The sequence below is a fragment of the Neurospora tetraspora genome, assembly GCF_033439725.1.
Source record: "Neurospora tetraspora strain CBS 560.94 chromosome Unknown B0H65scaffold_2, whole genome shotgun sequence".
Lineage (NCBI taxonomy): Eukaryota > Fungi > Ascomycota > Sordariomycetes > Sordariales > Sordariaceae > Neurospora > Neurospora tetraspora.
The window spans coordinates 6,533,557-6,547,588 of NW_026944384.1; the positions used below are offsets into that span (position 1 = coordinate 6,533,557).

General features: G+C 46.2%; 5 protein-coding genes across 5 annotated transcripts; 4 read left to right on the forward strand and 1 right to left on the reverse strand.

Moving 5' to 3' along the window:
* Positions 1–2,894: 2,894 nt before the first annotated feature.
* B0H65DRAFT_418453 (uncharacterized protein) lies at positions 2,895–3,056 on the forward strand (the record flags this gene model as incomplete). The annotated part of the gene is made up of 1 exon (XM_062824144.1): positions 2,895–3,056. A coding segment is annotated over one exon (162 nt), but the record flags the coding sequence as incomplete, so codon positions are not given.
* A 1,442-nt stretch (positions 3,057–4,498) lies between these two features.
* On the forward strand, positions 4,499–5,735 carry B0H65DRAFT_521065 (uncharacterized protein). Its single transcript, XM_062828741.1, has 2 exons — positions 4,499–4,860; positions 4,925–5,735. Exon 2 carries the CDS (start codon positions 4,965–4,967, stop codon positions 5,694–5,696), a length of 732 nt encoding a protein of 243 aa, XP_062685392.1. The 5' UTR covers positions 4,499–4,860; positions 4,925–4,964; the 3' UTR covers positions 5,697–5,735.
* Positions 5,736–7,669: 1,934 nt separating this feature from the next.
* On the reverse strand, positions 7,670–8,471 carry B0H65DRAFT_459912 (uncharacterized protein). The gene has a single exon (XM_062826496.1). It carries the CDS (start codon positions 8,457–8,459, stop codon positions 7,752–7,754), a length of 708 nt encoding a protein of 235 aa, XP_062685393.1. The 5' UTR covers positions 8,460–8,471; the 3' UTR covers positions 7,670–7,751.
* A 1,532-nt stretch (positions 8,472–10,003) lies between these two features.
* On the forward strand, positions 10,004–11,833 carry B0H65DRAFT_569765 (uncharacterized protein; the record flags this gene model as incomplete). Its single annotated transcript, XM_062830424.1, has 1 exon — positions 10,004–11,833. The coding sequence occupies one exon, from the start codon at positions 10,004–10,006 to the stop codon at positions 11,831–11,833; it is 1,830 nt and encodes a 609-aa protein (XP_062685394.1).
* A 775-nt stretch (positions 11,834–12,608) lies between these two features.
* On the forward strand, positions 12,609–13,108 carry B0H65DRAFT_440897 (uncharacterized protein; the record flags this gene model as incomplete). Its single annotated transcript, XM_062825488.1, has 2 exons — positions 12,609–12,968; positions 13,061–13,108. The coding sequence occupies 2 exons, from the start codon at positions 12,609–12,611 to the stop codon at positions 13,106–13,108; spliced, it is 408 nt and encodes a 135-aa protein (XP_062685395.1).
* Between the last annotated feature and the right edge of the window lie 924 nt (positions 13,109–14,032).

Here is a 14,032-nt window from a genome sequence, read left to right on the forward strand (position 1 = left end):
AAGCCTCTAAACAGCTTAATAATCTGTGGAAGAATCATACAGTGTGTCAGCTTGACCCCATGGTACAGTCCTACATCAACAGTAGCAAAAGCCAAGAGTGGGCAAGTCACTCGATTTAATGCCTTCAAAGTATCGTAGAGGGTCCCCCTATGCCAGCGCTGGAAATAAATCAGGGTGTTCCGGCTACTTGAATAAATAAATATAGATCGATATTTGATTTGGTGTATTTGGCTGCCTTTCTTTCCGGTCGGTAGAATCCTTAGGTTAGGGTTTAAATTGGTAAAACTAATATATCCTAACTCCTAAAGATTGCCACTATCAGGCTACCCTTAATTATACAACTACCCGCCCATACTAGAGCCGCTCAAACTACCCAAAATAGCATATATTATAAAATTTCTAAGATTTTAAAGTATTCATATTCTAAGTATTTTCTTAGGTTATATCGCCAACCTTCTACCCTAATTAATTCGCCGCTATTAACCTTTATTATACTTAATTGAATTAAATTACTTACGATAATTATTAATTACTTCTCTCCCTTACTATTAATTAATATTAATTTCTCCTTAATATTATTAGTACCGCTACCGCTACTATTAAAATGTCTATTATTAAAAACCTTAAAACCTCGTCTACCGCGGGCAATATACCTACCGTCTCCTTTAAAAATTCAATTACGTACGTAGAGGCTATTACTACGTTTAATAAGATTCGTTACCTCTCCTTCCATTGGTAAATTTAATATTTAAAAGCTGTTTATTCCGACGATTTATTGAAGAATATTAAATGTATACCGAAATTTACCTAAATAGGAAAACAATATATATTTCAAATATAATTATATAAATATTTTAAACGAAATTTTTAAGTCGGCGATTATAGCACATACCTAATTAAAATATTTAGAGATTACGAACTCAATAATTACTAATATTATAATATATATAATAAATTCTATATCCTCTATATTACTAATTCTACCCTTATTTACCTTCGAAGTATTTATAAAATTAAGGAGTTTATTAGTAATAAAACTGACGAATTAAAATTTAAGAAAATTCGCTCTATTATTAAATAATTATAATAATCGAACCTCCTTATTTTGAAGCCCGTTTAATAAAGTGTTCCGCGAATTATTAGTAAAAATAATCGTTAGCGCGCGCCTACTTTTTAATTTTATTAAAAATAAGGGATTTCGAAGGCTCTTATGATTAATAGACTATAATATAATTAACAAATTACCATTAAAATCGTACTATATTCTAGCAATATAAATAAAGAATAAATATATATACTATTTTAATTATTTTAAAGAGCATTTAACTTTATCCTCTTGGTAAAAGTATATTTCTTTCAATTTTTAAACTTCGCTAAACGGTTTTACTATACTCTCAAGCTTTATTTATTACGTAAATTATTACAAAATAATTAAAAATAATCTATTTAATTTCTTTTAAATTTACAGTAATTATAGCGGCGAAAGTTTAGCTGCCTCTCTTCTACAAATTATTAGATTCTATAATATTAATAGTAATTAAATTGGCTTCTTTTAGTATAATAACGTTATTTCTATTAATTATTATATCTATTATATTTTTAAAGGATTATACCCTACTCTTACTAAAGAGGAGATCGAAATCATAATACCTTATTATTATCTTCGTTATTTCGATTACGTTTTAAATTTCGGCGCGAAGGCTGCTATTAAATCTTCGCTCTCCTATGCTACTGATATTAATTATCCTTTTACCCGCCTTTCTATTATTAAAAAAATATTTCCTTATGAAAATAGCGTAAATAGGGATTAGTTAAAAAGTTTTATAATATTATATAATTTATTCAACGAAGCTTATAAAAACGGGCAAAGTTTTAAAACATTATATAGCTTGGGTAATACTTTAATATTAATAATAAATTCAATCCCTTTTCAAATATATATATAAAGGAAAACGAGGTATCTCCTGTTATTAATATAATTTTTAATAATATAATACGCTACAATTTAAATTATTATATAATATACTGTATTTAGAAGCTTTATAAATTTATTAATTATTATATTAATAAGGCTATATAATATTCTAATACTGCTAAGAGGCTTCCTAAGGAAGATTAATTTAATAATAATGATGAAACTATATTTACCTCTATTATAAATATAATAAGCTACTTCGAAGATTTTACTAAGAATTTTAAGAAGCGGGGTCCTTACTTTTTAACCGTAATACCTAATTTATATCGCCTTATTACTATATTTAATAAGAAGAAAGTACAATTTAATAAGAAAAGGGTCTAAATATCCTACAGTTTAATATTATAGTAGCGGCTCCTAATACTTTTACCTAACGGCACCGTATACGAACTTCCTAAATTTAATCCTTTTTTTAAATCCACTCTTATCCCCCTCTTCCTCGTTTCCTTCTACTTTTATTATTTTAATTAGCAACCCCCCAATTAATTACGCTAATGATATAATTAATAAAAGTGTAGAATATATTAGTCCAATATTTGATGGAATTATTATTAAATTAGAAAAATATAAGCATTTAATAGAGGAGGAATATATTATATATTAGATTATTTATAACTTCTATCTTAGTTACTGTGTTGAATAGGTAGCTAAATATTTTTCTATTTACGAATATAAATTGATTATTAGGGACTTGTAAATCGTCTACGACAAGAGCTACGCTGACGTAGCTATTGAAGACCCGCTAGCTAATTATAGTAGTTAATAAATTAAATTGTTTAATAATAATTAGTTTATCGACCTTAATTTTTACAGTACCCTCCCTTCATAACTAATGAAGGTGGATAAACTATGTTGCTACTTTAATAACGAGATTTATATAGTTAATAATATAATTAGTTAATAGAAAATTAATTAATCTTTATACCCTCGCCTATTACGTATAATATTTGATTACTATTCTATCCCCGCTATAGTGAACCATTATAAGCGCTCTTTCAATAGTATAAAATTGATTGTCGATAATTTGAAGTATAGTTTTTCCGTTGAGTCTATTAATATCATCGAGAGTTTAAAGTTCTAGTTGCTAAACGGGCTTGAAAAGTATAATTAATATAGGGGTTTAGGAACCGACGACGACGACGACGTCTAGGATAGGGAATTTGGCGCTCTAGGGAGGTTAAGGGAGGTCTAGGGAGGCTGTATATAGAAAGAATAAACGAAATAGGGTTTAAAAGCACTAAGAATCACGATTTTTCGAGTTTAGTACTTGATTAAATAAATATCGAAGTTAAGCAAATAAATACGATTTCATATTTGACCCACTCAAATAAATCGAAATCGATATTTATTTATATTTGATTTGTTTCCAGCGCTGCCTTATGCCGCTAGCCACATGCACCGGAAGCACTACCAAGGAAGCTGGCTCAACCTCAAACACCGCGAGAAAGCGGCAGAGACAAGGAGATGAGGCCCAGACGCTAGGTTCCCTAGAAATCGTTGGCAAACACCTTACTACGAACGGCACGGCGACATACAGAGTCTTGGAAGGCTCGGTCAACATGCGCATAAAGACTGAAGGTCCTGTGATTGTTAGCGTGACTAGGCCTGCTGCGGTCTACTTTCAAGATGCGAAGAAGGTCTACGTTGAGACGTTTGGCGAATCGCGTGTTACCACTTTTGAGGTCGGTGGAGAGGGGAAGGGGATGTCTTGAAGTCAACTAAGTCTGTCTAGGAGCGGCTTATATGTGAGTTACTTTTGAAGTTGCTTTGGCTTGCTCTGATGGTTCTTTGAAGCGGTAAAGCTAATCAAAATATTTGCAGGATACCTCACGTAGGTACCTACCGATATGGATTACGCATACTTGTGGCTTAGATTATCTTTGGGACTTTGGTGGCGGCAGTCAAAGGAGAAGCGAGAGGAAAAGAGGCGAGGAGAAGTCTGGCTTTCATGGTCCCGCAAGGCGGAAAGTGTATGTCAGGAGATGGAGAGAACCTTCACTGGTGGAAATCATCAAGAAGCGCTGTGAGGAGGAACTCATAAGCTACATTATGATTTGCTCGAGGTAAGAAGTGTGTTTTGACCCACTTAAGGGGTAGTGAAGCGAGAATTTCAGCAGTGTTGTATTAGGTACTTGTTACGATCCAATCAAGGATCCCTTATGTAAGCTAGATCAGATAGAACCAACGGGACCAATCAGGTAGGACCCGAAGGAAGGACCCGAAGGCCCGGGTCCTTAGGCCGGGTCCCGGGGACCCGATACGGAGGTTCGGGTCCACGGGTCCGGATTGACGGGTCCATGAAGGCCAGTATATAAGACGGCCTCCCCAGGCCTCTTGAATGCCAGTATATAAGACGGCCTCCCCAGGCCTCTTGAATACCGGCTCTTCAGCAAGCAATAGCTTCTACAATCAATCAGTACCTTTCGGCTACTACTACCGTTGTTCTACCTATCCCAGCGATATACTCCTGTGCTTGTAACGGTTCGTCACAGTACTTTTACTACATCGGATGGAATTAGAGATATGAAGTCACCCGGACGAGGGATAATCCGGTGCGAGAACTTACCGGCGAGCACTCAACCAATTTGTACATTTGTTGGGTGCCTAGACCAGCTCTCACACACAAGCACCCTTCACTTCACCTAACTCCCACTCACCGGGACCCCCACATCAAGCTCACAGACTGGAATCCCGAGCTTGGAAGATTTCCTTTTGCCCGATTCCTCTCACACATCGCGAATCGAACGCGCTCGTGTAAAGGGTTTCGCTTCTACAGCCTTGCTTCACCCCAACGCCTGGCGTTTCCCTGCCTTCCCAAAGGCCTCTTGCTCCTCTACACCAGGAGGCAGTCGTCCCCTCACACGACCCTCACCGCAGGCACCAAGGTACGTCTCTGACACTTCCTTCTGCTCGCCCTTTCTTTCACCCAAATCCTTATCTCCTAGTCAGTTTTCGGTCGTCACCATCACCCCATCGTCTGCTCGTTACGATGCCTACCCATACAGCCGAAGCGCCGGCGCCGATGTCGTCCAGCCCGGGTGAGGAAAAGCCGACGAACGGAACGGACTACGATGAGCTCAACACCCTCTGGAAAGCCAGAGAGACAGCCATCGCGCTCTCCTACCTCCACCACCCGAATCGCGACGAGTGGTGTATCCACTTCATTCGGTGCCTTGCGATGATGGTCGCGGGACCGCCTGATGATGGATCAGAGCGTACTCCGAGTGCGCCCCGTCCTCTCGCGCTGGCGGAGACTCTAGATCGTCTGACTGACGAGGTAGAGATCCAGAAAGCGAAGACGGAGCTCAACGCAATTTGGGGAAGCAGGGTGTACCGAATCACTGTTGCGTACATTATCGCTCCCGATCGCGAAGCTTGGCTGGTCAACTTCGTCAGTTGTCTGGCGAAGATCGCGGAGGGCCCGGCCCAGGCTGCTGCGGCCGCTTCCGAAAGCGCGGCGACGGATGTTGTGCCCAACACGGAGCAGTCACCACGCCTATTTCAGCACGTCAGCTATGATCGGACGAAGTGGTTCCGGATCGAAGGTGGTGGTACCATGTATGGGGTAGAACTAGAAGGAGCTTCCACCAAGTTCAGCCTTCCTGCTGGTGCTAAGCTCTGGACCGCCGACTTCTCCAAAGTCTCTGTTCTTACGGATGATGGGTATAGGCCTGTATCTCAGAACGACTTCAAGACAGGCTCTAGAGGTACCTCTGAGTAACCGGCGTTCACTTCAATCTGAGGCAGAGAGTTATCAACAATGTAGGCACCCCCCCCCCCCCCCCCCCCCCAGTGTGCTCAAAGCATGATTTTGTGTTACAAAGCTACCTCTATGCACCATCACACATATACAGCAAAGAGCGTAGACGGGCATACAGGACCGAAACTGCAGGATTATACTCGGTGAAGGAGTAATCGAGCGTGGATAATAACTCACCAAGTTGCGAATTCTCTGTCTGAAAGGCTGGAAAGGCGCAGATGCAGGTGCTTGATGGGAATGTTGTTACTATTTTCAAGGAGGAGGGTAGCGAAGGGTAAGTGCTGTTAGGGCACTATCAAGAAATGTGTAGTAATTCGGAGCTTAGGCGTTAAGGTTTAATGTCATTCAAACACGGCCTGTTTCAAACGCGCAGCTTTGAGCCTTTGAGAACGGGAAGAGCTTGTAAGTTGAACGATTACACAAAGAAGCGGTCGGAACCTCAACTGGGTTTGATTTATATCCAAAGATGACCAGGGAAAATGCAAGCAGGCATGGTTATCCGGTAACGTCCGCTTCCGGGGACCCACCTTCCGGCCTGATGGACCCGCCCCGGCTCCCGACTGGACTGAAAGCAGACCCGGACTGCTCCTTTACAACAAACCTGGCATGTAGGTAAATGTCCCAAGTGACCAGCATTTTGGTTACGAGCCACTTGCATCTTGAAAAGCTGTACAATCTAACCCTGGTTTGTTTGTTAGTTTGGTACAAAAAACGCCTATTTCCACTCTCGAGCTATTGAAAGTGGAAAAGCATTCGGGCTTCGAGCGGACAGGTGCCGTAGGGGATTGCCCTCTTATATCTTCTAGTCTTAAGCATCTCGAAGGAGACGGATAGAGGCATAAAAAAGAGGCTTCTGTGGCGTTTTAGGCCCTGGTCATTGTCCGTCACTTCAAACGAAGACCAGTTTTCTCTCTGAGAAGGCCAATGAGAGCTCCAGTTCTCCCCTGTTCAACCTATGGCCGAAGAACCAAACTAACAAACAAACCAGTCTTGTATTGTAGTCGTTACGATCTTCCCAAGAATTCACTTGAAAGTCGGAAATAAAAGCGGGTCAAATTGGCGGTTCCCTGCTGTTCCTGCCCGAAATGTCCTTAGTAGGCGAGTAGGAGTGGCCGGTAGCACCGGGGGGCAGTCCCATTAGGGGGATACCACAACATGGTGGGTACCAAGGGAGACTCACTGTGTAGGAACTCGCCCACCGGCTGGGACCATCACAACGAAACCCAGCCAAACCCAGCCAAACCCAGTAACCCAAGGTCTTCTTCTATAGTGCAAAAGAATATCGCCCATTTGGGGCATCTTCTTGGTGGTGCTTCTTCTTCTTCTTAGTGATGCATCTTCGTCTTGGTAATGCATCTTCTTCTTGGTAATGCATCTTGTTCTTGGTGGTGATGCATCATCTTCTTAGTATCGCTCAAGGTGTTCAAGTTGGGACATCACGAAAAACATTGCACGGTCAGGATTCGAAGGCAGGACGTAGGTAAAAGATTAATTATCTATCTGCGCGCGAAACAACTTGGCCAAAAGACCATTTCTATCTAATCGAGGAAGGTGTTCGAAGTCGATGCTTATAGATGGGAAGGTGCTCCCTCTTCTGCCTCTTGGCGGAAGTATTTCTCCAACTTTCTTTGGGTTTTTGGGATCTTTGGGATGTTGTAGTAGTTGGTTATCCCCTGGTAATTCCTACCTGGGGATGGCTCTAGGACATTCCTAGCCTGGGAATTGACGGCCGAGTATTCCACTACTAGAACCATACTGGGTTGGCCCCCCGATAGTACCGGCCTTTCGCATTCGGACACTAAGGGTGTTGTTGCTTTTTCGGAGAGGGGCTTGGGGCGCTAGTGTACGCTCGCGTTATTGGTGCGAATACAACGCCAGGATATGGTTTTCCTAGCGCTGAGTTCACGCGTCTCAAAACAACAAACAATCGAAGCGTGACTTCCAGTTCTCGCAGTTATCTCCCACCCTCCTCTTTATTTTCTTCCCTACCTCTACCATACGCTACAGCCATCCGCGTCAGCGCACTTCTGAACGTGCGACCAAAAACGAAAGATGGGAGGAAGCGGCAAGCAACCAGAGACGTCGGAGGACGAGACCTCGGTGGACGGTGACATGGACTTCGAGGGGGCCTTCGAAGAAATCCACAAGATCTTGGGAAACCGCGTCTTCGATATCACAAACGCCTACCTCGAATCCGGCAAAGACGTCGAGTGGTACATCCACTTTATCCGCTGCCTCGAAAGCATCAAGAAGGGGCCGCCGGCAAAGGATGCAGGAGACCCTAAAGACACCGGCAGCAGCAGAAGCAGAAAACGGCAAAGAGTTGATTCCAGGTCTTCGACTACATCCTATCCAGATGCCGATGCCGATGGTGACAGGCCAGAGCCCGCCGGTCCTATGGGCAAAGTCCTTACCACGAGCGGCCCCGCGACGTACATGGTGTTGGAAGGTCCGGCGACAATTCACGTCAAGACTGAGGGGTTTGTGGCGGTGAGGGTGACGCAGGCTGCAACTGTTCGCATCGAGGAGGCGCGGAAGGTCCAAGTGCAAACGGAACGTGGGAAATTTATCACTACGTTTGAAGCTGTTGACACGGCTGCCTGCCCAGCCGCTGTGGGTCACATGCCAAACACTTCCGCGGTTTGCGCAGTACCTAGATAGATTTCGTAGACAGGTCAGTCCTTCTGACTGACCTTCTCCTCGATCATCACCACAACTTTTCATTTGTTCAGTCTCAGCCTCACGGCTTCAACAGAAGCGGATGAGGTTCCTGTGAAGGAGGACGAGGAATCTGAGTCGGATGAGGAATGATCATGAGTCTGGAGGTTTTGAGGTAGTGTTTAACGGTTTAGGGCAGTGGAATGTCGGCATTTGGACAGTTGGTTTGTTGTCATCGACTGCGTCAAGGTCGTGTCAGTCTTTCTCCAGTTGGCTCAAAGGCGAGAGGCCTACGTTACGGTTACCTGCTACCCGACGGGAGCAGACTTCTTCTTGCATCGTTTGGTGATGAGATTTGCAAACAGGATATGGAGGGGCACGGCAGGAAGCTTGACCAGAACAGTACCTCTATTGAGCGATATGAATAAGACGAGTTGCCTCTGCCTCACTGCTCACCGAGTCACCAGAAACTCTACCTCATCTGTACTCTCAACTTCCCATCATTCCATTGTGCCTTTATTTGCTCCCACCGACAAGATGCCCGCTGTCAAGACGCCGCCCACCCAAGAAGCCATCAACGCCGCCCACCCAAGAAGCCATCAACGCCGCCCACCCAAGAAGCCATCAACGCCGCCCTAGAGGAAGTCCACTTGGCCCTCTGGAAACGAGAGTACAGGCTTGCCCAAGCCTTTGCCAGATATCTTAATCGAGAGGCTTGGTTAGTCCACTTCATCGACTGCCTCGACAAGATGGAAAAGGGTCCGTCTCCGTTGACTCCCAAGAACGGTGTCTTGAAGTCAGAAGGTGATACAGACTATGTCTTCCAAGGTTCTGCAACCTTTCGCGTCGTGACCAAGGGTCCCGATAATAGTTTCTTCGGTACGAGTCTCAGTGTTTGTGATGGCACTTTGGTGTACGTTGAACACGCGGAAGAAGTCCAGATTACAAAGCAGCCTGGTAAGTCCATGCCGATTCTCATCATACCTTCGGAATCATTCCACTGACGGGTTCAATGATTTGCACCAACAGTCAAGGAGAAGATCACGTTTGCCTAGAACGACTGCTGCGTGCAATGGATTGGGTGCGAGCGATTTCGCAGTGGCAGCTTGCACGTGTGGAGGCAGGAGGCAGCAATCTGATGTCGATGACGATGGAGCAGGAACTGAGCTTAGACCAGAATTTACAAAGTAGCGTATTCGTTCCTGCCATCGGAGTGGTGCAAGTGACTAGGTGATTTCGGATACACTTTTCTCCTTTCCCCGAACTCTCAGAGTGACGTACTGTTCCTTCCTTTTCCTCCAGTCCTTATACCGCGACGCGTATCTTCCATTTTCAGTGCAGCAAAATCTTTCCAAACTTGCCACCCTACATTCAGATACAAGTCTGACTGTCTGTTTGGCTTCCATCAGGGCATCTCCATCTTCACAACTTAAACCTCTCGTCAGTCGTCACCAAGCAGGTAGGTTGTAGTTCCCTTCACACGATTACCACCCTATACCAGACCCCTCTATCACTCATCCCTCATCCCTCATCACGCATCCCTCATCACGTATGCTCATCTTGCATCTCGCATCCATCCTGACCGCAAGCTGACACCTAGCCCCAGAAACATGCCTGACCACCCCACCTCCAAAGAGGAGGGAGAAGAGAGAGTGCGCAACTGGTTGAGGGCTGAAAAGGAGGACGAGGACAATACTGTCAGAGCCATCAACTACGTACTGTCCAAGCTGCAGCAAAAGGAAACCCACAGCAATACCTCTAGCGACGACAAAACTGCCAGTGCCACCCAAACAGACCCCAGAACCATGGCCAACCACCCCACCGTCAAAGAGGACCTGGAGAGAGATGGCATGGAGAGACTGGATAACCCGCCGATGGCTAGACACAAGGAAGCCGGTCACGACGCGGATAAGCTCTCCATCGTCGCCTCCATGAAATGGATCCAAGACCACCCGGAACTCTACCCCCACCTCCACGTGAAGACACCCCATCCCACTCCCAGCGCAAGCGTCATTCACAAACCCGCCAACGAAACCATGAAGAGTGACAGCGACAGCAAGGAACGTCATCAGGAAGGCCAAGCTGTCACGGATGGCGAAAAGCCGAATGACGAGAAGAACGCGGTTCCCAGAAACATGGCCGACAAAACTGACAGAAAGAAGACACTGCGCGACCGGTTGATCGCGAAAGGCCTGGATCCCGATGACGACCACTCCATCGTCGCCGCCATGAAATGGATCCAAGACCACCCGGAACTCTACCCCAGAGCCCACCCAAAGCCCCATCCCACTCTCAGCGCAAGCGGCATTCACAAACCCGCCGCCGACAAAGCCATGAAGAATGACAGCCACACCGAGAAACTTCACCAGGAAGGCGATACTGTCTTGGACGGCGGCAAGCAAATGTGGGAGAAAATGCCGAAGTTGGTTTCCAGCACGAGAACCAAGTCCGTCCACACCAGACTGGTCCACACCACTACCACTACCAAAGTGGAGAGACGCGTCAGTTTGTCCGACCGGTTGAAGACAGGAGGCCTGCAATCCGTGGATGAGCTCCCCGTCGTTCACGCCCTCAAATTGATCCAAGCTCACCGGGAATCCTACCCCCTCGCCGACCAGAAGACGCCCCATTCCACTCCCAGCGAAGGCATCGTCATTCAAGGACTCGCCAAGAATGCCATGAAGAATGACAGCGACACCGCAGACAAACGTCAGCAGCAAGGCGACGCTATCACGCACGGCCAAAAGCAGGTGTGGGAGAATATGGAGAAGATGTTTTCCGGAAACATGCCCCTGTCCCTCCAAACCCCTACCTCCATGGCTCCTGTAGCTTTGGCACCGCCTATCGCACCAGTGGCACCAATGGGATCTATCACGGCCACTCAGCATAGTACTACCAAAGAGGAGGAGGAGAGACGTGCCAGATTCCGCGAGAAGGTGATGGCTAGAGACCTGCAGTACGGTATCGCACCAGTGGCACCAATGGGATCTGTCACGGCCACTCAGCATAGTATTACCAAAGAGGAGGAGGAGAGACGTGCCAGATTCCGCGACAAGGTGATGGCTAGAGACCTGCAGTCCGATGAGGAGCTCTCCGTCGTCACCGCTTTGAAGAGGATCCATGCTCACCCGGAGCTCTACCCCCGCGCCCATCAGCACAAGTGCCATCCTAGCATCGGCTGCGTCGCCAGCGAGAGCGGCACTCAGAAGACCGCCGACAAGGCCATCAACAATGACAGCGACATTCCCGAGACCACCGACTTGACCATCAACATTGAGATTGACAACGACATGGAGCAACACTACCAGAAGCTTGGCAGAAAGCTGTCACGGATGGGACTCCGCAAAGTGCATGAGAAGGCGGTTGGCGACAAGAGCGCTGGCTCGATGAGCATGTCGGATTCTGCGAAGGTGAAGCCGGTGAAGTACAGAGCTACCTAGAGACAGACTTTGAAGGAAGATGGCCAGGATCATATTCACAGTGTCGAAGTGAACGGAGTGGAACACACAGATCTTCACGAATGGATCACTTGATGATTGAATTTGATGATGGAACTGGTGATCGAACTGATATGATGATATCATGGTCACGAAGGAAAGGGGAAGAAGTTAGTTAGCCTAGTTAGGCCCCGTCGTTGTTTGATAACACTCAAAGGGAGCCACAGATAGGAAGAATCAACCCCCACTGACACTATCAGCATGGAACACCACGTGAAGTGTGATTGTCGGCACCAGAATCGTCTTTCCAGGCTCCGGAACTCTGTACATGAAATATGCAAGAACGTCTGAAGTGTTAGAACCCGGACAAGTGCTCATTCGTTGCCTGTCCACCCCCAAATCCTCAAGGCAAGTCCACCTCATAATTGTCATCGATGGCACCATTTGCTGTTTGTTTTGGTTCCCCCCGGTTGGTCAAATGTGTGTGACATATGTGATTACCTCGCGCTGCTACCCGGCGGGAGAGAGCATGCTTTCTATCATGTGTCAGGTTGGTGGGATTTGCAAACGGCTTCAAGCTCGTGGAAAATTTCATCACAATGCTTGCTTTTCCCGAGAAGTGTCATGTGTTTGGTACCTCTAGGTACCTAACGATGAAGCTAGGCCAAAGATCAGAAGTATAAAGGTCTTCCCCTCGCACCACCTTACCGCAAAGCTCTCACTCACTTAGAAAAGGACATCGTCTTGCCATCCTCCCCTCCCATTTTCGACCCTCACAATGCCGCCCACAGAACAAGCATTCCTCACCGCCCGCGAAGCGCTCCGTCTCACCTTATCAGAGCGAGAGGGCGACCTTGCTCACGCATTTGCCAACTATCCGGACAAAGTCGCTTGGTTAGCCCACTTCATCGAGTGTCTTGACAGGAGCAAGAAGGGACCATTTCCGGAGCAGCACGTATTGAAGTCTGATGTCGAGGCCGGATACATCTTCAGAGGTCCAGTTACATTTCGCGTTGATGTCCAACAGACCGAGAAGAGCCACGCCGAGGCAACTCTTGAGGTTCATGGCCGCACCAAGATACACGTCGAGAAGATACCGGAATGGGCGGGATATGAAATCATTCCTTCTAGGCATCTGGTAGGTTGCTGTCTTTTCTTGTTACGCTTGTGAGAGCTTTTGACTGACGGCTGTTTCATAACAGGGCAGCAGGATGCCACCTTCGCCTGCAGCTCCGTCATCATGAGGACTGGCTGCGAGTGATGCGCAGAACCGAATAGACAGAGGCTGTATGCTAGCCCACTATCACTCTCTTGGGCCATGCGTTAGGCAGCCACAGTGCCAACCAGGGTGCCAACTGCCAAAGCTCCATCTCAACGACTTGCAACACCTCTGCGACAAAATCATGTCGTTGGTGGCACACTTAGGAATTCACAGATAGGCAGGTATCAAGTAGTCTCATATTCAAGGTGTCTCCGTCCGCCTGCCATGAAAAGCTCGTGTTGGAATGTGAGAGAGTGATGGCACGAGGAATCGAGCACGCCGGATCTCGGGGAAAAGAGACTCAGAGGGCAATACATAACGAGGTTGATACAGGAGACACTGAGTTTAGACCGGATGAAATCCTTAGTTACCAGACAACTATCGGAGTAGCTCCTGAGACTGGACTCATCGATTCTACCCCTCCACCGGTAGAAAGATTCTCCTTTCCCCGCGCCCGAGGAGCAACACGCAGTACCTTCCTTTCTTCCTTTCCTTCTCCAACCGCGACGCTCATCTTTTCAGTGCACTACCGTCCTTTTCTCACCACACTCAAACAAGATTCAAGTCCTGCCTTCTCCCTTCCATCACCCACATCACCATCTCAAACCTCGCTATCTCAGCTACCAGGTAGGTACCTTACCTACGTACACGTAAACTTCCATCCTGATCGCAAACTGACACCCAAACATTAGACAAGAAAAAATGTGCGACATGGAATGGGTCCCTACCAATCAGCAGTACTTCTGGGCAATTCGCATGAGGTTGAGGATCCAGGGAGTGGAGGAATCCCGTATCAATACCATTGTCGCCGCCCTCGAATATATTGTAGGTACTATCCAAGTAGTAAAACCTCACTCACTGTGCAGCCATAGTGTCAGGAAAAATATGCCTCTGGTTAACGATACTAACCACGAGTAGCAACGCGAGAAAGATGCGGGCCG